A 27911-nucleotide genomic window follows, 5' to 3' on the forward strand; every position below is an offset into this window, starting at 1 on the left:
CCATCATTGGGTTTGGCAAATGCCAGGAGAACATTACCTGCCTGACTGCATTGGACTGTAACGTTTGGCGGAGGAGGGATAATGATATGGGGATGTTTGGTTCCAGACTCCTTAGTTCCAGTGAAGGGAAATCTTAATGCTTCAGTAGATCCAGACATTTTGGATAATTGTATGCCTCCAACGTTGTGGGAACAGTTTGAGGAAGAATCTTTTCTGTTCCAGCAGAACTGAGCCCCAGTGCACAAAGCAAAGTCCATAAAGTCATGACTGGGTAAGTGTGGTGTGGAAGAACTTGACTGGCCCTCGCAGAGCCCTGACCTCAACCCCATCAAACACCTTTAGGATGAACTAGAACAAAGACTGCAAGTCAGACCCTCTCGTCCAACATCAGTGTCTGACCTCACAAATGCTCTTCTGGATGAATGGGCAAAAATCCATGCAGACACACTCCCAAAATCTTGTAAGAAGCTTCTCAGGAGAGTGGAAGCTGTTATAGCTGCAAAGGGGGGGACCAAGTCCATATTAATGCCTATGGATTTAGAGTAGGATGCCATAAATGCTGCTGTAGGTGTAATGTTTAGGTGTATTTTCTGTTCATGTTTAGTAGAGCCTGCATACTAATATCCCCTCACTGTAGGTGAGTCCGAACATTTGACTGGTACGGCATAGTGATGAGGATTAAGCCTGCATCCCTTTATCACCCACTACTTGCTTAATAATCCTCGTACCTCTTATGCGGCGTCACATCCAGTGTATGAATGAAGCCGCGTCATTTGCACCGCCGAATAGGAAATCGTGTCATAGCCATAGCAAACTGGGCGATACGTTTGGGGAACAGCCTTTTATTAATCAATTGGAACTGCATGGTAAATTCTTTATTGGAGTGACACAGCTGTGAACACCCTGTCCAAATTAAAAAAAAAAAAAAACCCAACCACTAATAAAAAGAAACTGGTATAATGAGCGTTAAGGGGGGGTTAAAATAGAACCATCTAATTAAATATACTGGCATATGATCTCACAGCATTCTTCATCATTCCTTTCCCTGCAAGACAGAGTTCGATGCAAAGCTACAGTAAAAGATTGCACCTACACCTTCAATATTCACACAGAATCAGCTTCTCGTCCTTTAAGGGGATTCTCTTCGGATTGTCTCAGTATTTATTTATTTATTTATTTACTTATTTATGTTTACTTTTCCCTGTAGAGGAGCATCACTGCAATGCAGCAAAAATAAATCTAGTGAAGACAAGAGAGCGTGCCCTGCGGACACTACCTAGTGCACTACGCGTGGGGGTGGGGGGGTGGGGGGGGAGTGTTGGTGGTCAATGAGCAGACACTTTTCTAGTGCAGTGGAAGGGTCACCTCCCCTGTGACGTAAAAAATTGAGTCTTTTACCTTGTAAACAACCAGCGGTAATTTACACCTGAATAAACAGTTTCAGCTCGTCCGCCCCTTAAAGTCATATGCTCACAACATAGGTTAGATACAGTACAGTATAAAGCAAAATTAATTTCACTTTTTTTTTTTTCATCCATATTGCACCATCAGAAGAATGGGACACAAATAATCATCGAAAGCAAAGACTCGATTTCCTAGGTAAAAACAGTATATGTGCAAACATGACTAAGGACTTTTATTTAATCAAATCAAAACTTTTTTCCCTGTAATACCCACAAATAAAAGTGATTTCTCCTTTAATATATATATTTATATATTTATAGTCATAAGAATACTAAATCTTCACATTTGATCATTTCATAGTGAAAAAAATTAGCAGCTGGATTGTCCAGCTATTTATTATCGTTTTTATCTTTATCGTCGTCGTCGTCATCATCATCATCATCATCTTCGTATTTTATTGGTCAGTCCCCATGCACCCATAGGAAAATTTTAAACTTTAAAACGTAACGATCTGAAAAAACAGTGACAACTTTGGAACAGTGGTGATCACTCTCTCTCTCTCTCTCTGGCGCGCAAACATCATTCCATTTGTTTTATATCAATTACACAAATAAATTCCGGTAGAAAAAAACCTAATGGGTTCCCAGTCATCAGTTTGTGCACACTAAATGCTAAAAGTAAATAATAATAATAATAATAATAATAATAATAATAATTCTCAAATAAATTATGTTGGCAATCTCCATATTTGGAGTAAAATTTTTCCAAGAAGTGAATTCACATGTTTAAAAAAGCTTAAAAGAAAGTAAACATTACGAATTGAAGTGGCCTGTCCGTGAGGAAAGGCGTCTATGTACAACTGCTTGATGAGAGTCCGCTTTTTGCTCTGGAGCTAAACGTGTTTGTAAGTGTGAGCGTGTGTGAATGAGTGTGAGTGTGTGTGAGTGTGTGTGTGTGTGTGTGTGTGTTTGTGTGTGAGTGTGTGTTAGCTGCAGTCCGGTCCGTGCGCTGGGTTATACCAGTGTGTAGGACTTTGCGTAGGGATTGCTGCTCTGTTTTAAGTGTCCTCTGGAATCTAAGAGCGATTCCTGCGAGGTGCTGAGTTTGGCGGCCTGAGCCAAGTCCGAGCCGGCCTCCCTCTGGGGCAGTGTGGAGGCGGAGCCCGGCTGCCACTGCTGAGCGTCCCGGCTGGCCGGCGCCTCCATGGGCGTGGGCTCCAGCAGGCTGGGCCGCTTCAGCGAGCGGCTCTTCTGCGGCTCCAGGCACGCCTGGCCCAGCGAGGCCTCCCGCGACCCTCCCGACGCGCCCCGGTTCAGCAGGAAGTCCATGCGCAGGTACGGAGGCAGGTGCACCAGCTCGCCCCCTGTGGGATGACAGATAGCACCGTTCAGCCATGCAAGAGCACAGAAGCCCAATGCAGCATGACTACACTGTAACATTTCACATTGTAAACATTTGATTTTTAAGCTGCTGTCACTTTTGCAATTCTTTACCAGCGATGCAGAACTAGTTTGGTGACAACTGGGAATGTCCTGATGAGGATCAGAGCTGATCCAGGCATATTTCATGGATTGAGTATCGACTATATTAAACCCGTTCCTACGACGCTAGACTTAGAGAATAAAGTCATTATTTCGAGAAAATGTTGAAATATTTTCCACAAAAGTGGTAGAATTATGACATTAAAGTGTTTCATTTTTTTTCCCATCAAAATATTATGACTTTTTTCTCTGAATATTATGACTATATATTTGAAGTTTTTTTTTTTTTTACTTATGCCACTGTACGTCAGACAAAGTTTATAAGATAAATAGATTTAAAGTGTTATTTTACCATTCGAAAATTAAACTTAATATCTGCAGCGTCAGTGTTTCCACTGTGTTTCAGCCATGTTGTCGTCTGAACACAGACATGTAAAATATGGCTGTTATACTTTTTGTCTATTTTTTGCTGCTTACCATGAGCGTCACTCGCAAGTCACTGAAAATGAGACTATTGCAGAAAGGCTCTGCTCTCTGCTGCACTGGTTCTGGTTCTGAATGCTACAGATGGATCTGAACATCCCTAGTGACAAAAAAGTGGTCCGTCTTGGTGCAGTAGGCAGTTTAGCAGTGACACTGAACTTCCCATGACTACAAATCCACGCTGTCTCGTTAAGGCTGTGGTTTTGTCATTGGTGTCCTAAACAAGAACTAAACAAAAACGACCCTTTAATGAGGTCGTATATATTTAAGACTCATGCCAAGTGAAGCTCTGGTTGACGGCCAAAAGAAACGAAAAACAAAGAAAACCGAAATAACAGAAAACTTTGGTAAAGATGTTCTTTTAACTGTCACTTTTCACTTTTCACAATTTAGAAAAATGACAGATGAAAGAAAACCCCTTAAAATTTACTTTTAATTATATGAATTATAATTTAGCATGTACAATACTGTTTCTCATTAGTAATAATTCAAACCTTTTTCCAATTTGTTATAACTGCAGTAACAAATCTTACTAACAAGTTTTTTTGATTATTAGTAAAAACTGCAATGACATGCTGAAATTCTAATCACTATGACAAGCCATTTTAACTGTTATATACCATTTTTCTTGATCTCAGGAATTCAGTTTTCCCATGTAAAAAACAAAATTTCAACTCATTAAAAATTTCATTGTCAATATCAGGAATTCAACGTGAAAATTGATATTCCGCTAGTAAATATTAAACTTGGACAAGTAATAATTACATTTAAAAATAGTCTTCAAAGTTAAAACTGCTTGCAGTAAAATCAATTTCAACACAAGTCGAATTTCAAAATATCAAATTACTCTTCGCTTATTTGGATCCCAAGCTAAACCCACTTTCCAAAAACAGGATGGGGATTTATGAAAGATGAATACGCCGCAGGAAGAAGAGGCTGTTTTGAGTTCAGTGCCAGTTAAATCTGTCAATCGAAAATTCTGCTCTGTGAGTCTTTTTTCTCCTGCAGCAGCAGTTAGAAGATTTGCCGTGATGTCCTGTCCAAATAAATCAAAATTTGTGGTTTAAATTTACTGGTTCATCAGCTGAGTGTGCAAAACTTGGTGCTTATGTGATCAAATGTCTGGAAAAATTGGGCCTCATTCACCTTTTTAAGCTTTTTATTAAATGTGTTATTGAGAAAAATCCTAAGAAAAAGTCTACGTCAGATACGTGACGTGTTCTTAAACTGCAGAACTGTTCGCACCTTTGTTCTCCTGGGTGTGTGTAGATTCTGTTCTTACCTAAGAACAAACCCCAAATAAGAAAATACTGGTGAATAACAGGATCTTTGAGAAAACAGTGTTAAGTAGATTTTTAGAATAAATGTCTTGTAGAGAACGAGGGGGGAATGCGGCCCGATGTCTAAAATATAATTCAATCCTCATGAGCTTCTTTCTGGGAAAAGGTTTTCAGGTGTAATTTCTACTGGACTGTGTTATGAATCGCTGCTGCCATATTTAAATTAGGGAAATCGCACAACGAGCAAACGTGTTTTCACCATTCTGTTTGCCCTTCACGTTATAATAAATCTGATGGCATGGAATATAAATCTAACCCAAAACTTCATCACTTTTGATGTCACTCTGACAGCAACATGTTAATTTCAACTGAAATAAATGTAATTTTGCTCACAAAGTTTATCTGTCAAACAAGTACTGTGGCTGGGCCTTTAGGCAAGTTTTCCAATTATCGCAAAGCAACATCCATCAAAGCTCACAGACATCAGTGTTTCTGTGTAACCCAAATGCTAAGAAGAGCCATTTTGTCCTTTCAGCAGAAACTCAAACCACCTTGGGAGCCACAACATTTTACATTCATTTTACCATCTTGGCTGAAACAAGTCTCAGTATATGCTACTGTACTAATATAGGCTTAAAAATATAATATGAACAAAACACAGCCCTACTTTGCTCTGGCCTTAAGCTTTAGCTCAGCTATAGTTGCTTTTCTCGCATCTCAGGCAGGAAACTTTTCCGCAAATGTCAAATAATTTCTTGTGAAATGTCTCTCGGTTTTGGACTTTTAATGGGGCTGAAGTCGCTTCTCATTCACCAGCTTTTGTCAGAATTTTTCCGTTCCACCTTAAATGGTGTGTGATGCGTCAGAATATCACTTCTGTGCCATTTAAGGTGGAACGGGAAAATTTGATCAAGAACCTGACTTCAGCTTCATGACGTTTTAGTGTTTGTCAGTTTCTTGTTGCAGCTTAAACACATCAAGAAACCAGCTGAGTGCTTATGAATGCAAATAAGTCCATTTGTTTCTGAATTATTGATCTTTGTCTTGAATCTTTATCTTTGCCGTTTCGTTAGCTACTAGCTACTAGGACTGTTGTCTGCGTTGCTATGATGATCAGCAGTCTGCGCTGATCTTCAGGGTTAAGAGGTGAATCAGCAGTTCTACATTAACTCCAGCGTTTAAGACCATTTACTGTTAAACTGTGTTGAAGGATCAGCAGAGCTTTATTTTACTGTAAAGGAGGATTATTTTATTATTACCTACAAATCTGATTCGGCTGTGGAGCCACAACTGGGCAGTTGAAAAGCTGCATACGGCTTCAGAGCCACATGCTGCCGACCCCTGGCCTAAACGATGACATGATACCACGGCAACTTTATTTTGCCATTTATTTTTCTTTCTCTTACACTGAACTATGCTATCATTTTGAATTCACTTTCATCAGTAACATTTTATGATTTAGGTCACTATTTCAGCGCAGCACCGTCTGAGATCCCCGTTTAATCAGCCTCACCTGGCCTGTGGGCTTTGGGCACAGCCATGTTCATGACCCTGCAGGCGTCCTGAGGTTTGGGGGGCGAGGCGGTGAACCTGCAGATGCCCGACTCGGACGGCGTGCTGGACGTCAGGCTGTCTGTGTAGTCGTTGGTGCCGGCCGTCATCTGCTCGGAGGACGTGTCTGAGATGAAGCACTCGGTGATGGTGAACTTGGCGTGCCGCAGCTGCTCCTCCATCTTGGCATGTTCGTAGGCGCGTGCCAGCTCCTCGTAAGTGGACGAGGCGCTCTCCGTGGACACCATGCTGCTCCGAGCTCGGTCTGGAGGAAACAGGCACATATTGAGTGCTGCGATTCGGAACTCTCTGGTTAATTTGTCACATTTAAACGGCAGTCAGAATAAAGAGGGTCTACACTAAAACAAACCACACAACAACGACAACTCAGAAATACATTCTCAGAAAAAAGGTGCTAAACTCTCACTGTGTTGGTCCCCTCAAGTACTTTTAGTCAGTGTGAAATACTCCCTGGTATTCAGGGGGTCCCAGGTTTGCTGGCTTCTCCAGCATCGTGCTGCTAACTCACCTGCCATATCTGTGTTGATCCTAGTTTAAATGGCAGCAAATCGTTTGATTTAGCTCTTCTTTTTGGGAATGTAAGTTTGGCAATGCACTCCTCCACACATTAATGGGCGTCTTACACATCTCCTCTCCTGTCTTCCATATGAGAAATGAGTAAGAATTTACTCTTTACACCAAACTCCTGGGAAACTGGGATATACTATGGCATATGGTAAAGTTTTCAGAGGTATTCTGGGCATAGTTGCGGTTGCTAGGCTATGAAGGACCAACTGCTGAAGCAATTTACTACAGCGCCACCCTGAGGAAGACTGGTGCTCCATCTCTAGTTAGTTAAGAACGTCAAAGAAAAGAAGCTCAGTGGTTCTGAATGAAGCAACTAAACAATAACCTTTCCCTGAATTTGTTTTGAGCATCTATTTTCCCTAATGGACAGAATAACATCATTAGTTTATTTTATCACGTTTATTTTTAGACTACCCCAGAATTTTGACTTTGAAGATCCATGAAGTTGATTAGGGAAATCCTGGACCCCCAGGACCTCCTGTGTTTTGCACCTTGCCTTTAGTTAGAGGACATAATTGCACTACATTCCTTTGCAGCATTTAAAAACATTGCATTTCTGTTTAAAACAGTTACATATCTTCGATCTGGGAATGTGAATGTATTGTATTTTTAAACCCAGTTAATGTGCACAACTGGACCTTAAAGGCCATGGAGAGAATGTACCTGTCCAGCGCCTTTTTTCTGACAGTGTATTTCTAATCAAATTTACACAAATTTCTCCTTATCCCAACTGTATCTGATCAGCCACGGCATTATTTACCAGTTTACTGGCCATATGCATTTTATCATGAGCCATTAGCTGCATTGAGTTGTTAAATCATCTCTCAACAGACTTGCTCACTTATACACTGTGGTCTATAACAATGAGCAAAAGTGCAGATCACATATGGGCTTCAGGTTTGCTGCTACTGTTATTTAATAAACCAGATGTGGTATGAGGTAAATGTGAAAGCTAATTAGCTCTGTGTTAAACTTTGGGTTCACTACATGACTTTTAAAGTCTGAATAGATTATAAAAGACTCAAAGTCTCACAAAAGTGACTCACACTTTCCTACTGGATTTTGCAAGTTTGGATGAAATATTGGGGATCACACACTAAACGATTAGGGATCACACACTACTGAACTTTTCAGCTGCTGCTGAACTGAACAGAACTCACTCAAACTCTCACGTCCTCCCGTTACTAGGAGACCCAAACATACAAATGTGGAGCTACAGCTGCTGTTTTCTCTGTACTGACACAGTAAAGAAGCAGCAGGTAAACATCTTTAAGGGCTCATGGATTTAAAAACATGATCAGTTTGGTATTTTCACAGTTTTAAAGGTACATAAACTCGATTGTGCTCGTGCCTTAAACTCAGCTCATTAAAAAGCTTCACGCCACACGTGACACTTTTCACCATTTTTCTTTGTTTACTTGCTGTATTTTCTTCTTTTGCGCTCTTGGTTTGCACTGGCTGTTGCAGGAGTTTGTTCAGTATGAATCGTTGATCAGTTCACACTAGATTATTATAGTCCTTGTAAAAAAAATCAATGTTTCATGAACTCCGACCGCTCTGAAACGCAATTGTGAGACCAGAAATCTGAATCACACGACTCGATTCTCTGTCCAACTGTCGACTCAAACCATCTCAAAAATCTGCAGACGAGAGCTGAACAGCTCAAACTGAGAATCGGGGGAAGAGCCGTGTAACGTATCCCCGGCTTTAGACTTCTTACTCTAGTACAAAAGCAAAGAAGCAAACTATAGACAGTGAACATGTCCTGGCTGATCGACTACATTTGGGGTGAGGACTTCTGCTAAAATTGAAACAACAACAATTCAAGTAAGTGAAGTGAAATAATAGAGCGTGAACTACAGGAAGAACCTGTGTCCTGCGATGGGCTGACACTGTAGCTGTCACTCTCCTTGTCCACTGATCCGGCCACTCGGGGCGTGGCAAGCCTCCAGTCGGTGCTGAGGGTGTGGGTGGACACCGGAGGGTGCGGCCGGTTCAGGGTCCACTGGCTGGCGTAGCGGTTTCGTGACGCAGGGCCTGGCTTAGCCGCCCGCCGTGCTGTGGGGTCTGCCGGGACGCAATGCACATTCAGGTCAATCACATCTCAATGACATCAAGAAAGCAGAAAGATACAGGACTGTGAAAATTCGTAGGGAACCAAAGCCATGTATCTATGCCATAAGTGTTCATTTGCTCAGTAAAACATCACATTCCAATCGTTTAGATCAAAATACCTGCATAATGAAACGGTTAGAATGAAAACAAAGCCAGTCAGAGTGGTTTGCTGTGCAATGCCTCGTTCTGGAGAAACTTATCGAGTGAGAATTGTTCACAGCGGTGGAGCTGAGTGCCTCTGAAAGCTCCCCCACAAAAGACTGTTACATAAAATGGCTATGAATACGGTGCCTGGTGCCAAAGACATTGTTTTACAATAGTTTTCAGATTCAATTTTGGCAGGAAAAAAGGAAAATATATGCATTCATGGCAGAGAGGTAGATGTTGGTAAAAGAGCTTGTCATCAGAAATATTACATTTAAAAACTAAAAAAGACGTGTCGGTTTCCTGATGGTTTTGGATAGAACAAAGAATTGCAGTCCTAATGTTGTAGGCACAATAACCCCCGGTTCCCATCACCATCTAAGTCCATATGTTTTTCTACAATTAACCTCACAAGAACACACTATTTTGTTTACATCTCAACCACTGAAATATGAAAAACTTTTGAAAAACGGGTGGAATTCCCCTTTAAGATTAGTCAATGCTTAAGCTTAACAACTGAATTATCAGCCTGCATTTTAAGGGGATGAATGAAACTAGAAGGGAAATTGTGTGAATGAACTTTAAATCGGCTCCACAAAGCCAGCAATAACTCTTCAGACGTTAAAACAGTTGCAGAACATTGTTGATTGTTTTTTTGCTCACACAGGTATATTAGTATTAAAGGTAGATAGTTGCTTGTTGTTGTTGTTAGGTGGTTTCTAGGTCATTGCTCTGATATCCTATGTGGTTGCTAAGGTGTTGCTATGCTGTTGCAATGGTATACCAGATGATTGCTAAAGTGCTGTTGTACTCTTGCTATGGCTTCCCAGGTGGTTGCTAAGGTGTTGCTATGCTATCCTAGGTGGTTGTTAACCTGTTGCCATGCTACTGCTATGGTATCCCAGGTGGTTGCTAAGGTGTTCTTATGCTGTTGCTATGGTATCCCAGGTGGTTGATAAGGTGTTAGGCCATTGCTATGGTATCCCAGGTAGTTTCTAACATGTCACCCTGATGTTGCTATGGTATTCTGGATGGTTACAAAGGGGTTGCTAGGCCATGGCTGTTGCAATGATATGCCATGTGGTTGCTAAAGTGCTGGCAGGCCATTGCTATGATAACCTGATATACCAGGTGGTTGGTAAGGTGTTGCTAGGCTGTTGCTATGATATCCCAGGTGATTGCTAAGGTGCTGTGGGGCGTTGCCGTGCTATCCTAGGTGGATGCTAAGATGTTGCTATGCTGTTGTTATGGTATACAAGGTTCAAAATCAGCATTTACTAATGCTGATTTGTTTTTGTACCAAATGGCATATATGAACGAAGACATTCTGTCTTATCATAGTCCTAGACAATTGTCTTGACTGTCCTAAGACAGAACTGAAAACTTTGATCAACAGACTGAGAAGCTTCCTCTTACTCGACAGGCTGCTCTTGCTTGTCCCGGGCCGAACATCTGATACGTCCACCAGAGGCCCCGTGGCCTGGGACAGTGACTGGTAGTGGACGGTATGTGTTACGGTGGCAGATTTTTGCTTGGCCGTCTCTCCAAAGTCATTTTCAGTTAGAAGCACAGTAGATCTATCATCTAAAAGACAGAGCAGAGACATCACCATTACAGATCTCAGACATAAGCTATATGTATAAAGACTAAAACAGTTAAGGTGCATTAGGTGTTTTTTTGCAGGCAGGTTCTATTACTGTAGGGGAAAACATGCAGAATTAGCAACTTTCCTCCTGGACCAGTAATTCAAAATAATACATGTAATGCGCTGATCTGCCTGCACAGCCAACTTGACATAACGAACCAAGTAAATAAATCTTTATCACTCACATAAATTAATGCTTTGGCTGAAACACCTTTAACAGAGGTATATAACAGGTATGTAATGGTGTTCAAGTGCATCAAAACTCCCATGCATTAATGTGATGGTTCACTGAAACACCATTTAGTGCAGCCAAAAGGACAGTAAATAATATTTTTTATGTTCTGTGGTCAATATGTTCTTTGTAAAGTAGTACAGCTGTGGCATTTAAGACATTAAATATTAGATTTTTCCCAATGATGTCCACTTACAAACTTTGTGTGGGTTTATGTGCCAAAATGGTCATAATTCATTTTTATGTGGTCATTTTAACCTCTATTTATCCTTTAAAATTAAACTGGTTCTTTACGTTGCTGTATCTTTAGGATTGATAGGTGTAGATGAGCTCTGTTCTGACTGGGTCTCCTGCCCTGCATCACATACAAAAAGCAGTCCAGGCCTTATAACATGAATGTGTGGAGCTAAAATGCTGTAGGCGGAATCAGTGGATGTAAATAAATGTGTTGGTTTTGTGACACAAAAAGAATTACTTTCAAAAGCAGCTTTCTTTGGCTGTGTTTACATGTAAAACATTGAAAACATTCCAATCATGGAGTAACACTGAGGTGTTTATGCTCACTCTACCCAACATACTGACTGAAAATCTCTGCTTACATGCTCACTAGTACTGTGACACAAAATGCGTAGAGAACCACCTAGTGTAGACGTTACCATGACAACCAGCATCATATGAGTCAAGTCAGAGTGAGATGAGCAGCAGTGAGCAGTGCTTTTAATTGCTTTAAAATGATGTCAGACTCAGGAAAACATCCTTCACATGTCCTTACTAAAGAAGGCCGAGAGGGAGACGTCGCGTTCTGAGACACATAAGCTGGATGTCCATCCCACCGCCGTCTTTTAAAGATCAGAGCATAAACTTTGTCTCCTCTGCAGACCCGTTTCTGCTCCGCCATGTTGAACGTTATAAACTTTCACTATGACATGATGCGCATGCAGAACGGACTTAAACTTTCCGAAAGGGAATGTAATCAGATACAGGCGTTTACACGGATAGTATTTTTCTATTTAATATATTATTTACAGGATTACCCACCTCATTCAATCGGATAGAAATTGTATTACAAATGGCCTCAATTGGACTAGTCGGTTCTGACTGATGTGTATACACGGGGTTGTTCTATTCCTATTGAGCTATATATCAGCTTATTAATGGATTATTAGGCTGCATGTAAATGTGCCTTTTGTCTATATGGACTGTTTGAACTGGGGAGCGCATAATGAAACTTCATATGTGAAATCAAACTCTTTCATTACTTAAAAGTGAGAACAATTTGTTGTTCCATATGTTGACCTGTCAGGCTTTATTCAACATGACTGGTTTGGGTCAGTTTAGGACTCGAAACTTGATGGTGTAGTTTGGAATGGACTGGGTTCAGACAAAACATTGTCAGGCTTGGGTTCAGTTGAGCCAGAAAATTCTTGGGCTTTATTCTGGTTTGGGCCAAAATTTCAGGCCCGACTACAGCTCTAGAACACACCCACTACTTTAAACTCAGCCCCACTGCACTCACTCACCCACAGTCTCCATGGTGTCTCTCTCCTCGATGAGGAGCTGAGCTCGGGGGATGTCTATGTGCATGCGGAGAGTTTGCTGCTGTTTGTTCAGGGTGTCCGACGGCCTGGTGTTTTTGCTGGAAGCACACAGAGCACAAGCAAACTGACCATTGTCCACTCTTACCACACTGTTGTGACTTCCTAAAGTGACATATGAGCTAGAAGCAAAGCGTAGATTATGAATCTTATTCTGAAGGGCAACACTTTATCTGAAGGCTACTTACATTGGGACTTCATAACACATGCTTTCAAAAGCAATACTTCAGTACTTATAAACAGCTTATATCAGTGTTCGCAAGACGATAAGATAAAGAATACCATACGGGAAAATATCTTTCGTGGAACTGATATACGATGATAGGCCTCTGCCATGGACGTTCCAGCACTTATGATGGTTCACTTTATGATGCTTCATAACAGTGTTATAAATGGAAAGACTCTCTGTCACTTTAATTTAAGGGCCTTTATGACAGTACAGTATCACTGAGTGTGTTTACATGCACGCAATGATCTGATCATATTTCTACAGTTGATTATTATTAATTATTTGATTATTCAAAAGGCATGTATACAGAATACTGGATTAAGAAATCTGATACAGAGAGCCGGATTTTAGCTCAGTAATCAGATTTCTCAGCGCTGTAAACTCTTACTCTGATTTCTTCGGTGTTTCTCAGTCTGCGCATGTGGAAAACAGACTGCAGTACCGGAAATAAGTGAGCAGAGTTACCACAAGGCCCATCTAAACACTTTTGGATCATCTTCTAGAGGATGTATGTTCATATTTTCAGGTAAAGTTGTATGATGAATTTAAAAAAAGCCGCAGCATGAAGTTTGAGTTTTACATTATGCTTAATGTCTTCTTCTGTGAGTTTATCGGCTGGATGCAAAGCTGAAATCCGATTACTGCCTGACTCCCTGAGTTTCCCCATTATCTGATTACTCAGGTGCATGTAAACACGGTGATCCATTACTGACAAAATCTTTTTTTTTGTAGTTTTCAAGTTATTAAGTGCATGTAAACACACTCACTGACTTCAGAAAACATCTTATCGAATTGCCATCTAGCAGTTTAAAAATAGTCAAGCACTGCTTTTTCAATATTTCGTCAAATGCATGTGTTATGGAGTCCTTATGTAAGCACAGTCCAAATAAAGTGGTACCTGCTGAAGAAAATGAAACAGAGCATGGAATAAAGTTCTGTAGTCATTGTAAAAATATGCCAATCCAAGCTTTCTTACCTCATAAGCATCTCTGCCAGGCTTTTTGCATCTGTGGAGCGAAATGCAAGCATTTAAGAACTTGTTCCTTAATTGAAATACTGGATTACTGTGAATTTTAAAATATGAACGTGCAACCTTTGATATTTCTTATTTGCTTGTAAGTAATGTAGTCTGCCACTGGAATGGCTGAAAGAATGCTTACCTCTCAGCCTCTTCAGCCTCTGCTCCCTCCTCCTCCTCCTGAGCACCATCAGCAGAACAAAGAGCAGCACCATGCCCACCAGGATGCAGGAGATGGTCACCATCATCTTCATTCCTTCATTGCTGCTCTTCTTCACCGGATCCTTGACTGCAGTCTTCACCAGTGGGGGGATTGTGCCTGGAGGAAAGGATAAAAAAAGGAAAGATCTCAGGAGGAGTTTAACAGAGTTAAAGCAAATAATCAACTCACTGGTATCTCTGCTTCATTTTTTTTGCAATCAGGGCCAAACTGACAGTGAAGGGAACCAATCAGATCGGCCCGAGAGCGAATTAGCTCCGATAGCAACTGCAGTGCGATTGCAATCAAGCGCTTGACCTTTGCGGAATTGGCAATAATGCTCACTTGACTGAAGCTTCACTTAAAAGAGATGAACTCATCTTTCTTAAGTGAGCACTCAGCGGTTTTTACAGCGGCGAGGTGCGGGGCGCAGCACATGGGGGGCCGGACCACAGAAATAAAGGAGAGGGGATACGGGCCTTGCAATTGCTCACAGGTCCCTGGCCGGGGGATCACTCATCTGGGCAGCCTTCCGACACATTAGCGAGACGTGTATTAATTCTAGGGGCACCGCTCGATATGGGGTCTACGAGAGAGTCATAAAAAACTACCAGACACAACAGCCACGGTGACTCAAGTCAGCATAAAACGCAGAGTTGTTTTACTACCCACAGCAGCAGCGAAGCTGGAACCTTTATGACTAGCTAAAGGCTGACAAAGCCATTTTCATTTCAGAGAGAACGCTGCTGCTGATATAATAACCACCATATATATGTATATGTTTCATGTTTCTCTCCACTTCAGTATTTCATATTAATTACATAGAGAGAATTACTAGCCCATGCAGAAGACGGTCATCACTTCACTATTTACTAGTTTCCTTACAGGGCTTCCTCGAGGAAAAACACCTCGAACCATCTAACATAAATGATTAGATTCCTCCACAAAATGTCCTTTTAAAGCATTTGATCTATTCATATATGTGTGGGTTTATGAAAACAATACAGCCAAAATTCATTGTAACATCACTGCTGTCCACTCTGTACAATTAAACAAAACTATTTTTGTTATTGTACTTTTATGTACACAACACCAGAGCTGACTGGTTAGTGCTATTTGGTTGTGACATCACAACCACAATGAATTCAAATGTTTGGGTTTCCATATATTGACAGTGTGTGAATGGGGGGTCGCTTTAACAATGGGCCTCATCCACCAACCGTTCTTAAGAAGAAATTTCTTCTTAAAATCCACTTAAGAAGTTTTCACAAAGATACTGATGTTCACCAATGATCTTTTTTTTCTTTGGGATTTGTTCTTAGGTAAGAACAGAATTTACACACACTCAAGAGCACAAAGATTCTGTGGTTAAGACATTTTTTCTTACGATATTTCTCAAGAACACATTTACGAAAAATCTTAGGAAGATATTGGTGAATGAGGCCCAATGTTTGCACAGTAGAGATAACTCCAAAAAGCATTTTCCATAATATACAGCATTGTGCAAAAGACATTTTCCCTTCATTTAATTTCCAAATGTTAAAATGCACAAAAACGTTATTTATTTATCTTTTTTTTTGGATAGCCACACATCCTTTTGGATCCGTAGTGCCAAACTGTCTTCACACAGTGGAAGGATGGACAAAAACACCTGTGGATTTTTCACATCTGAAGCAAGAATGGAGGTTTCTTTACTCTGGTTTTTGACACACTTGTGTTCTCAATTATTTTCCTTTGCCTTTCCGCTTCCTTTTTTAAATATCTTGTGAAATGAACAACCGTTCTGGGATGAAATAAATGAAGGTGATGACTTTTAGTACTGTAAGCCTGTGCATGTAGAAATCAGTTTGGGCAGTTAAAATTCAAAGCTACACTATGTAAGATTTGGGGATTTGGAGACCTCTCTGGTGGAAATGTGGAATTGCACATTTTGTGCAGAAAAAGGTTTTGTAATATCAGCTGTGGTTTGACTGCCTTTTCCGAGCGGATGAATCTGATGATTGCGAGCACGTTGAAAGGGTTAGACAGACAACTCGGTCAAAACTGGGTGAAGGACGTGTCTTCCGAGGACCTGAGTGAATTATCTACTCTAGTCATCATATTTTCATCAGTCCAATGTTGATATTGCATTTGAGACCTAAACATTGAGCTGGACCTTCTTTGTGAGCCTGTGCATGTGACATTTATACAATGACATGGACTGAAAAACTGCAAAATTTAGCCTGATGTTTGTCACTTTTAAAAGACTATTTCAGGCTTTAGATGTCGACTCGCAGAAGCACACGCTCACCCCATTTTAGCCTGTTTTTATTCTCATGAATCAAAGCACTGCTGCTTTAACCTCCTGCTCATTAAGTGCTCATCATTAAAGCTACTCACTGCCATCGTAGTTGAGCGTGGCGAACTTCACCCGTTTCTCGGCCAGCCCGGCACTGTTGTACACCTTCATCTGCAGCTCGTACCACGTGGCCTCCTGGAGGTCCATCAGATTGTAGCTTTTGGTGAGCGACGTCCGCTGGGCTTTGGTCCAGACAGGGCTGTCCATTGGCCGGTATTCCAGAGTGAAGGATGTGATTGGACAGCCTCCGTCATTCCAGCCAATCAGATTGAGTCGGACACATGTAGTGTTGATGCTTGTGAAGAGCTCCTGCTCTTTGGAGAACTGCGGTTCTACAGGGGATCAAGAAAACAGTATCATACAAAGAATCAGAACATAAGTCTTTCCTTGCTTTCCAGTTCCAAGTCCAAGTAAACCAAGGTAACTTTTTATTACTCGATTAATCGTGATAATAAATGGTAGATCACTTGACTACTAATATACTCAATAGTAAAATCCCTACTATAAAATGTGTTTCTTTTTTCTTGGATTTTTACACAATTTACCCACTTTCAGTCATTGTCCACCCCACCCTGTAGCTATGTCTCCCCCTTCCTGTGACGCTAACAAAATGGGAGGATTGGTATGGATATATGGAAGACTGAGACACACGAGGCTCTGCCGCATCTTTTCAAACGGCTGCCAACACAACATCACTGGAGCCCAACATGCCTGGAGAACACTAACTGTCGATTCTCTTACGTTAGCTAACAGATGAGTAATATGAGGAGAGGGAGGACCTTCTTTCCCATCCAGAGAGAGTGGGGCCAGATATGCTCTCTCTCAGTTAGCACCACTTATGATATCCCAACAACAGAGAAGTGAAGGAAACCCTATTAAATATATTAGATCCATACAAAGGCTACTGTTGTCTGCTGCAAAAAGCTTCTGGTCCCATACCTTTCCCATGAGTCTTGGCTTCTATGATCTCACTGATGCGCCCTGGTCCCACAGCATTCTGGGCTGTGAGGGTGAACTTGTACCAGGTGCCACACTTCAGGTTCTCCAGCCGGTACGAGCGCTCGCTGGGGCTGATGGGAAAGCTGCCCCACTGTTCACTGTTGTCCTCAGAATACTGCAGGATGTAACCTGAGTTTGAAGATGGGAAGGATACCATGAGTGAGAAAACCAGTCATCGGGTGAGGACTATGAAATTAGAATACACCCAGAGCGCACTGGAAGGGGCAGAAGTGTGAATGTGCTGTAATGAATGGATCAAACAAATGTTTCAGGTTTTTTTAAGCTGCATTAACAGATATTGGGTCAGATCTACTTGACATTTGCAGTGGTGCTAATGCATTTTGCAGCACAGCTGACTTATCAACAGCGCACAGAGGCCATTTAATCGCTGCATACTTCACAGAGAGCTGCAAGTTTAGCGGGCCTGACTTAATGAAAATACACTGCAAGCACTGGCACCGTTTCTTAGCATGTCTTTTTCCAAAGCATTGAAGACAGAGCCGCAATTACTTTGAAGAAAGAAAGAAAGAAAGAATATTCAGTAAGAGAATTACTCTTATTCATTATGATTTGGTATGAACCCCTTAATAATCCAGGCTTATTATTACATATCGCTGTTGTCGGAACAAAACCTTGTATCTCCATAGTGGAAACTTTATAGGAGAAGGAAAAAACATACTCTGCTTTTAATGTAAGTCAATGGAACCAGATGTCTTTCAAAGTCTTTTTGGGCTGTTTCTTTTGGCCCATTCATCAAGAAATGGACACACAATGTAAAGAACAACAGGAATTTTCAAAATATGGCAAAAACTGAAAAAAACAACAAAAATGGGGACACAAGGTTTTGTTCCAACAGCAGCGATATAAAGATTTATTATTCAGAAACTACAAGCACTTCAATGCAAACTAATGGAGCTATTCTAACATCATAGAAGTGTGTGATAAAACTTTGGCTTGTTAAAGGGTTAAAAGGAAGCTCCTTAACTTTATCAAACGTATAATTGTAGAAAAGTCTTAGAATCTCTAATTTTAAATTAAATCTAATTTAAAAAGTCTTTATTGTGCTGGTCCAATATAGATGATCTATAGATACTTACATTATGAACAAACTTTCTGGTGACAGGTGATTATCAAAAGTCATGATAGTTAGGATTAGGGTTAGGATTAGGAGTAGGTTTAGGGCTTGAGCTGACAATAAGGTTAGTGTGAGGGTTAGGTTTAACAGAATATTTCTCACTCAACGTCAAGTTTAGTTTAATTGAATATAGTAGAATTTAGGACAATGTTAGTTTAAATAGACAGAGCATCTCCAAAGAATCTATAGTGGACTATCAAAATAAAGTGCAATTGAAAATGTATAAAAATTGCCATTATAATTTATTTATTTGCTTGTATTTGCTAGCATGTATCTGGTCCACTAAGTCCTTTCGTTGTCTTAAGAAGCTACTATCTTCGAGAGACCAAGCTTTGTTACAACAGCAACATTGCCTTATAACTGATGGTTGAATATACACACCTCTGATGGAACTTCCACCGTTGTCTCCTGGTATCCAGGACAGCGTGATGGACGTGGTGGTGGTCTTGGTTACCGTGAGACGAGGCTGATCTGGGGGCACTAAAGGAAACATTCATGCACTGAGAAAATATCCGCTATCTAGCGAACAATGTACGTAGAAACATTGCAAACGTCTATGTGAATTTATCCCACTTTACCTTGCACCTGCAGGTTCAGTGTTATTTCATCAGTTCCCCAATTATTGCTGGCGACACATGTGTAATACCCAGAATCCTCAGCTTTCACAGTCTTAATCACAAAGCTACCGTTTCCATGGATACTGCGCCTCCCATCGATGACCGCAGGTGCCGGGCTCCCGCTGACGAGACACAGTAAGGCACTTTACAGAAGGGCAGAGTTTGACATTTTCCAGCTTTCATAGCACTCCCATATGAATCACTGCACTCCTGGACGAACGCTGCCCACGTTTAGCTTTGCAGAAGCTGAGATGTTTTTAAAAACTACACAGTTAATGGACGCAGAAGTGCTGGAAACCCTTTTAGCTGGTCCACCTTGCTGGTGTATGGTTAGACTGTTAGAGAAACCCTGGATCTGTTGATGCATGGTTTGTGTTAGCCATCCTCTATAGTGGTCAGTTGCTGAACACAAAGCTGCTTTTATTCTGGATATTTTTTAGGGTAGTGGTCCACTCTTAGCCCAGCAGGGATACTGATGTCTGCCAGCACCATGTATAGTACCATGTCAGCATCACTGTTGTGCTGAGAATGGGCCACCGTCTATATAAAATCTGGACAACATGAGGTCTGTGGTCAGAAACCGACCAATAACGAAAAGGGTAGATCCTGATAAAATGTGCGGCAACAGATGAGCTTCAGTCAGTAATTGTAAACTTACACATCACCGCTGTCCAAATAACATAAGTATCAGCAAAATAAATGACCAAATTTGAGCAATCCTACTATATATTTGATCTACCAAATAGGTAGATATCATAAAGTGGTCTGTAAAGTACTGTAGGTGTTTCTAATAAAGTAGACGATAAGTGTGTGTGACATTTCCAAAACTTTGTTAAAGTGGCGGCACGTATCTTAAAGGAAGAAACTACTCTGTTAGTGTAGGTGAGCACTGCTTTGGTGAACAAGGTATTTTTTTATGGTGTACCACAGGGTTCTGTATTAGGCCCGCTTAGAATTAGTGTTGTCAACGCTGTGTTGTCTGGCATACCAGTGACATTCATTGCTTTGTGCACTCTTGCTGTTTACCTTTCCTTCATCCATTTGACTGTGGGTGGTGGATCCCCCACCGCTCTGCAGGGCAAAACAATATCCCTCATCCAGGGTGTTGTCACAGTGCCGCTAAAGGTGAGGATCCTGGCAGGAGCTGCATGAAACACATTATACTTCGTCGAAATATGCTCTAAGAAACAGCTGCATACTTTACTTTTTAAATGTCGAACTAAAACAACACTGCTGAAAGATACACTGCGTAAGCAAAACTTAGTCCCCACTAAACAGCACACATGACGCAACACAGTGTGGTTTGCTATTTTAAATGTCAAAGCAGACACCAACTGCAACCCAGTACAATGTTTTTTCTTTTTCAGTGCACTGTAGGCTCATTTGCCACATTAATCTTGTGAGGGCACAGGCTCTCCACTTTGACCCCAAAGACCAGACATGCCTTGCAATCAAGTCAAGTTTTCTCCTATTTACTCAAAATCTAATCAAGTAATGGAAACTTAAGGACAACTCTGACTTTTAGATTATTTCAGGCACTACAGGGCGACTTGCCGCAATGCATACACACCATATTGAAATGCTTATTTCTCCAGATCTCATTAATGCTACTACTTCCAATTTTAACGAAATATTTTATGTATAGTACTGTGCAAAATTTTAGGCATCTAAGCAAATTTTTTAACAGTTGACCTCAGCAGTGAGTTTATCACAATATACATTAGAATAAACTCGTGTTCATAATTCAAATAAACAGAAAAACAATAAAAAGGAACAAGAATTTCTTGGCTCCATATTTTTCCTGGACACCTTCACAGCCGCCACAGAGACTCGTTAATATCATCAATTACATCATGAGCTCAATTTACTGAGCACTGATTCAAACCAGGAGCTGCTTTATAACTACATATAATACTGGGCTTCCTCGAGGAGAGGCTTGGAGATGGGTAAACAAACACACTCACATCCAGAAAATCACTGTTTATATATATATATATATATATATATATATATATATATATATATATATATATATGATCATTATTAATTAATATTCTATACATTTAGTTTATACATTTAGATGCCTAAGACTTTCACACAGTACTGTAGTATAATGCAAGCTGCATTCCTAAATCACCACAAACGTGCCTTAAGCCAGTTAAATGGACCAAAAACTAGTGTTTAATATGTTATTTGTCCTCTTATCTGGTAGACTGTAGCACAGCTTTATATGCCTCAGCCTCATCTATATGACAGTATTCATGATTTTATATCATTTTCATGTATTTGTTCTTCAATACTCTCTTACTACAATACCCAGCATGCATTATACTAATATACCTACAACCACTGGGAATCCCCAGTGGTGTCAACCAATGGTGACCAATATCCAGTAATCAACAGGCTAATAAATATGACCAAGTTCGCATTTGTGAAAATGTTAAATCTGTTGTCAAATAAAATTATAAACAAAACAGTGAGTCTATGGCCAAATCCCATTTCAGCCCTCACCCCTACCACTTAGCCCTGCCCCTCTGTTTTGTGTGTTCCAGTCTAGGGGTAAGGTGTCTCTGCTGAGATAGAGGGGTGGGGTGAAGCGTCAGGGCTACATGACCCTCCAAATGCAGGTCTTTCAGAGACTCCAAACAGTGTTATGAGGAAAAAAGAAAATGTTCTTCATAACAAGCATAAGAAATCGCTAACTAGTATGCCAATGACTCGGGAGCTGTCTAGCTAACTTTCCTGTTTCACCTTAAATGGTGAAAGCAGTTCTGATACCTGAGGCCTGTAACTGCTGCTCGATTTAAGGTGGAACAGGAAAATTTGAACAAGATGCTGCTGAATATTTGACTTCGGCTCGGCTTCACATCACCAATGAATTATTAGGGGGGCGATAATAAATAATTGCCCCCTTTAAAGGCGTATGATTCTATAAATGTATCTAAAGCCCAGCAGTGAGGAGCTGAACTTTCCCCTCCTCTGCGGTCACTGCAGACGGGCAGGGTCGCCCACAGAGCAGCGCTGGTAGCTGTTAATGAAGTGATGCTCTTTTATTTGAGGGTCTCATTTCATAGAGGAAGATTTCAACCACTACCCTGTAACTCAGATACAAGGGACAAGGTGACACTCGAAAACAAGGGGCAGGGGTAAAACTAATAAATGGGATTGGGTCTATATTTCTTCAGCACAAACTAGACAGGTTATTTTAACCTTTCAGACAGAGAAAACTAAGCCAAACCAAGTAAAAGTATCTAGCAGTAACTTTTTAGCTTTTAGCTTGTGGTCCTCATCACCTGATGAGACATTTCTGTTCTCCATGTTCCCCATTATAATTATAGTGAAGACAGTTGTCCCAGCAGTAAAATTAACTCTATACACTCCTTCTGTATTCACCAGCTTTAAAAATCTGTCCCAAACCTTCCTCTTCATCAGAGAGTGTTTTCCTAGCCTTAAAAACAGAAAATGTCACTCTAGAGTAGAGGTCACATCCGGACCCAGGTGCTGTCCTACGTGGACCTGGACTTATAACTGATAAACGGTGGAGAATGAATGAGTTGTAAATATCACATGACGCTGCTCAGCCAGTCAGATCTGTACATTACGTTGTGTACTGAGACTGGAGTGAGTGACGCACACAAAGGGCAGAGACTAGGCGAGCGAGTTGGAGAAGAAAGTGAGTCAGAAGTGCATTCACATCTAAATATTGTTGAAATCTGACTGAACTGTACTTTTATTGGATATTCAGTTGTTTACTGTTTAAGATGTTGATATTCCTACTAGGCTACTTCAGTAAACAGTATATGGCACTGAATCATAATGCAAGCTAGACATTATGATGTTCTGGACCTTTGCTTGATGAAATTTTCTCTAATTGGACCGTTCTGAATTTTAATTAAATACCCCTGCTCTAGAGACTAATCTGGCACCACTGTAGGAGGCAAGTAAGCATTTTTACAGCACATATACTGATAGCTATGTTTTCTCTTTTAGGCCAGAGTGAGCCCTTAAGTAATCTCAATAGACTTGCGCATGTGGTTTCTCACAATGTATGAACAAAAGTACAGACAGAATATGGGTTTCAAGACGACCATCTACAATCTACTGATCTACAACATTTGGGAAGTGGACACTGGTCCACAGCTTCATTCTGTCACAGGAGTCCTTTTTGGCTCACCTTTGGCGAGAGGTTCAACTGTGATGACCTCACTGCTGTTCCCGCGGCCAGCTGCGGTCACTGCCATCACCCAGATGCTGTATTTTCTGTTCCGGCTCAGGTTCTGCACCCTGTGGAGGAACTCGTCCGGAGCGGCTTCAAACTCACTCACCACCTGCCAGAGACGGAAAAACCTGAGTGCACATGGTGGCTAAGACATTAGCACTGAACGCTGTGTCTGTTAGCATTTAACACCAAGTGAAATGCCTGTCCACTCATAAAACACTGCAAGAAATATGGACACCATTAAAGCTGTTACAGCTCGAAACTTCAAAGCTGATGATGCAGCTTCGGGCAAAAGCTGGGTGTAAAGAGTTTTAAAGCTTAGACATCTAGAGTTATTACTGGTGTCATGCTATACTGCTTAAATACATACAGCACTGGGTTTAATTTGGAATTTGATATATAAAAAAAATAAAAAACGACCGTTAAGTAAAAGTTACTGGTTTTTAAGAGGAGATTAGATATAAGATAGTCACCGTGTATAAGGAAAGAGAAAGTAAAAACAGTGAAAAACGTTCCCGTTTCTAAAACAGAGGTTCATGACAAAAATACAGAGAAAATGAGACTCCTAACAACCACCTGAAACACCTGGCAGACACCAAAACAGCTTTCATCTTTGAGAGAAAGGAGAAAATCAAGCTGCTTCAGATCTGAACAAAAATCCACAGCAACCCTTTCACTGTTCAAAAAAAGCTAAATTTGCTAATCAAAAAAAAAAAAGTCTGATTTGATTTACTTTGATTGTGAGAATCATAAAATATAACAAACTTGTAAGACTGAACTTTGGAGGTGTGGATTTCTTTGAAAAACTGAAAGTGAGTCTCCTGAAAAAATGGTAGCTATAATAAACGCAGAGTGGATACACTAAATATTGAAAAAGTTTAGGTTTGGTTGTTAATTTTAAGTTTAGTTGTTACTTCTGTGTAGTTTTCTGTTACAGAAATAAATATAAAAAATATTTTCTGCTTTTTTCCCCTGACACTGAAAATAAATAACTTGCACTTAATGGCAGATTCAAACATAAATGATAAAAATTAGGGGCGGCCTCTGACGGCCAAAGCACAGCACAGTAAATAATAACAAAATGTGGCAAAAAATATAAAGGAGGCGTTTTCTTTCCACAGAACAAGACACAACAATAACTTTTCACCATATTCAACTCATAATAAAAAATTGTATGTCCAAAATGAAAACAGCCCTTCAAATTAGTGAATTCAGCTACTTTAGGGGACCTATTATTGATACAGGTGTTCAACTACAGTGCTTGTGTAATCTCCACAGAAAAGCATTGACCAATAGAATGGAACAGTCCCACATGAGCCAAAGGTCACTATGCTTGATGCCAAACATGGGCTAGAAGGTTACACATACACCCCCCACCCCCAGCATTGGGTTGTGGAGCAGTGGAACTGAAATCTCTGGAGTGATGGAGCTCCATCCAATACCTTTGGGATGAGCTGATGATCCAGAACTAATCATCCAACGTCAGTACCTGACCTCACAAATGCTCTAGTGGCTGAATGCAATCAAATATTCACAGCAATCTTCCAAAATCTAGAGACAAACTCCCTATTAATGCCGTTCATTTCAGAAGATATGTTGGAGGAGCAGACTTTTGGATACATATAATGTAGCTTAATCTGAATACTGAAGACATTCACAGAGATAGTAGTGGAGATGCTCACCGTGGGGTACGAGCTGGAGCAGAACACCGTGTATTTCCTGATCACACCATTCAGCTTGAGTGGGGGGAGCCAGGACACATACACAACAGAGTTGGACGCTGCTGCTGCCTTCACCCCGCCTGGTGGGCCTGGAACTGGGAAGAGAAGCAGATGTGACTCGTTCCGCTGAGACTCTAATCAAAAACAATTCAATTCTTCCAACTAAGCACAGCGTAACTGTAAGCTACAATGTTATAGTGCACTGACACACAGCAACACACAGACGTGCACTGGTGCCATACGTTACCTTATTGCTACACTCCCTCTTGATCTTGTACATTGTTAGTCTGTGTGTATATCGATCTTGTCTTGGTTTGTTGTTCAAGTCCCTAATCTCTTATTTGCACATCCAAGTATTTCCTTATTTCTCACGCTCCCACTCTATGGATGTATATATACACCGATCAGGCTTAGCACCTCCTTGTTTCTACGCTCATTGTCCACTTTATCAGCTCCACTTACTGTATAGCTGCACTTTGTAGTTCTACAGTTACAGACTGTAGTCCATCTGTTTCTCTGATACTCTGTTACCCTGTTCTTCAGTGGTCAGGACCCCCATGGACCCTCACAGAGCAGGTACTATTTGGGTGGTGGATCATTCTCAGCACTGCAGTAACACTGACGTGGTGGTGTGTTAGTGTGTGTTGCGCTGGTACGAGTGGATCAGACACAGCAGTGGTGCTGGAGTTTTTAAACACCACAGTGTCACTGCTGGACTGAGAATAGTCCACCAACCAAAAATATTCAGCCAACAGCGTCCTGTGACCACTGTGAAGGACTAGAGGATGATTAGCTCATATAGTACAGCAGCAGATGAGCTGTCGTCTCTGGCTTTACATCTACAGGGTGGACCAACAATGCAGGTGCGACTAATAGAGTGGACAGTGAGTGGACACAGTGTTGAAAAACTCCAGCAGCACTGCTGTGTCTGATCCACTCAGACCAGCACAAGGCACACTAACACACCACCAACACATCAGTCGCACTGCAGTGCTGAGAATGATCCACCACTCAAATAGTACCTGCTCTGCGAGGGTCCATGGGGGTCCTGACCACTGAAGAACAGGGTAACAGAGTATCAGAGAAACAGATGGACTACAGTCTGTAACTGTAGAACTACAAAGTGCAGCTATACAGTAAGTGGAGCTGATAAAGTGGACAATGAGTGTAGAAACGAGGAGATGGTCATGATGTTATGCCTCATCGGTGCATAGAGACATGTATATAACTGATAAGGAACATTTAGACTTTAAAAAGGTTCTTAATGCCATTCACTGAAACGTTCTTAAGGTAATCATAATAGCATCTTCTCTTGCTTCACAGAACCCTGTTTGGCATCTTTTATTTTTAAGCATGTGTGATGAAGCTGCCTACTTTTTCTGACTCCTGGCTGCTCCTATAAGCTCTGGACTGTATCCAGCATCAGAAGTGCTGCAGTTAAGATCATAAAGAAATGCAGGATTTACCATCTTCTTTGGTGCGGATGTAAATCTGCTCACTGCGCACGCCGTCACCGGCTCGGGTGAAGGCCAGCACCTGGATGCTGTAGTTGGTGTACTTCTCTAGGCTGTCCAGCTCCAGAGGGGGCTGCAGGGTGGTCATATTCCTGATCTCTCCCAGCTCTGAGAGAAAAGAGAGATACAACAAGTGAGAAACAGACACACTATTAGATGATCAGTAAACGATCATACAGTCTCACAAGGAAAATGAGGGAAGGGAGCTGCATGTCATGCATGAGACATTAAGGAGAATAATACATGGCCCAGGAGTTTGATGTGATATGTGAGCATTGTCAAAGTTACTAAATGTATAAATGTCTATACCAGGGGTTGCCAACATGCAGCTCCAGAGTCACATGTGGCTCTTTTACTGCCCTGTTGTGGCTCCACAGCCGAATCAGATTTGTAGGTAATAATAAAATCTTCCTCCTTTACAGTAAAATAAAGCTCTGCTGATCCTTCAACACAGTTTAACAGTAAACGGTCTTAAACGCTGGAGTTAATGTAGATTCATAACTGCTGATTCACCCTTTAACCCAGAAGGTTGCCGTGGAGACTGCTAGTCACATAGCATCGCAGACTACGATTCAAAATGAACGTTGATCAATTGGAGACAAGTTGACTTATTTCCATTTATAATCACTCCAGCTGGTTTCCTGATACGTTTAATCGGCAAACACTAAAAAGTTGGCTCTATATTTGTCAGCTTTGAGTTCAAATTGTCCCGTTCCACCTTAAATGGTAGCAGTTACATTTTGGGTTACTTTAGGCACCATTTAAGGTGGAACGGGAAAATTCAAACAAGAAACGACTTCAGACTTGTAAAAAAGTTGAACGTTGGGAGACGTTTTACAAGAAACAATTCTGCTTTTCAAACAAAGTTTCCTGCTGGAGATGTGAGAAAAGCAGCTATAGCTGAGCTAAAGCTTAAAGCAAAGAAAGTTAATGCTACATTTACAGCATATGGCTGACTCTCTTATCCAGAGCGACTTACAATTGGATCATTTTACACAGGTAGGCCAAGGCGGTGTTAGGAGTCTTGCCCAAGGACACTTATTGGTATAGTATAGGGTGTTTGCCCAGGTGGGGATTGAACCCCAGTCCACAGTGAAGAAGGCAGAGGTGTTAACCACTACACTATACCAACCACTACTCTACTCAAGCAGGCTACGTCCCACATAATTCTAATGCCAAACATATAATATAACAATACTTTAAAACATTTCCTCAAAACACAATACGCATCACCATATTTCGTTTCTCTGAAGCTTGATCACTTGGAGCAGACGAAAAAGAATCAGTGGTGCCACATTTGAAAAAGAAACGAAAGTGACGACTACAGTGATTTTTATTTTTCCATACTGTGCTGCACTAAATCCAATTAAACTGGACTAACTACACTCTCATGTGATGGAACAT

At 41.0% G+C, this 27911-nt stretch overlaps 1 protein-coding gene across 2 annotated transcripts in view; it reads right to left on the bottom strand.

The window, feature by feature from the left end:
• Positions 1-1464: 1464 nt before the first annotated feature.
• Positions 1465-27911, bottom strand: part of dscama (Down syndrome cell adhesion molecule a) — a 162723-nt gene continuing 136276 nt past the window's right edge. Inside the window, exons 19-33 of one of the 2 annotated variants that reach the window (XM_017707733.2) lie at positions 26460-26615; positions 24955-25088; positions 23228-23381; positions 20080-20197; positions 19015-19175; positions 18818-18916; positions 17242-17430; positions 16344-16634; positions 13908-14084; positions 13724-13754; positions 12444-12559; positions 10463-10630; positions 8657-8854; positions 6162-6464; positions 1465-2767 (exon numbers count right to left, since the gene is read on the bottom strand). In XM_017707733.2, coding sequence (XP_017563222.1) covers positions 2418-2767; positions 6162-6464; positions 8657-8854; positions 10463-10630; positions 12444-12559; positions 13724-13754; positions 13908-14084; positions 16344-16634; positions 17242-17430; positions 18818-18916; positions 19015-19175; positions 20080-20197; positions 23228-23381; positions 24955-25088; positions 26460-26615 — 2645 coding nt within the window. In that variant the 3' untranslated portion in view covers positions 1465-2417. Of the gene's footprint in view, positions 2768-6161; positions 6465-8647; positions 8855-10462; positions 10631-12443; positions 12560-13723; positions 13755-13907; positions 14085-16343; positions 16635-17241; positions 17431-18817; positions 18917-19014; positions 19176-20079; positions 20198-23227; positions 23382-24954; positions 25089-26459; positions 26616-27911 lie in introns of both variants that reach the window. The other variant, XM_017707732.2, reaches the window with a different exon arrangement.

Source organism: Pygocentrus nattereri, chromosome 18 (assembly GCF_015220715.1).
Source record: "Pygocentrus nattereri isolate fPygNat1 chromosome 18, fPygNat1.pri, whole genome shotgun sequence".
Lineage (NCBI taxonomy): Eukaryota > Metazoa > Chordata > Actinopteri > Characiformes > Serrasalmidae > Pygocentrus > Pygocentrus nattereri.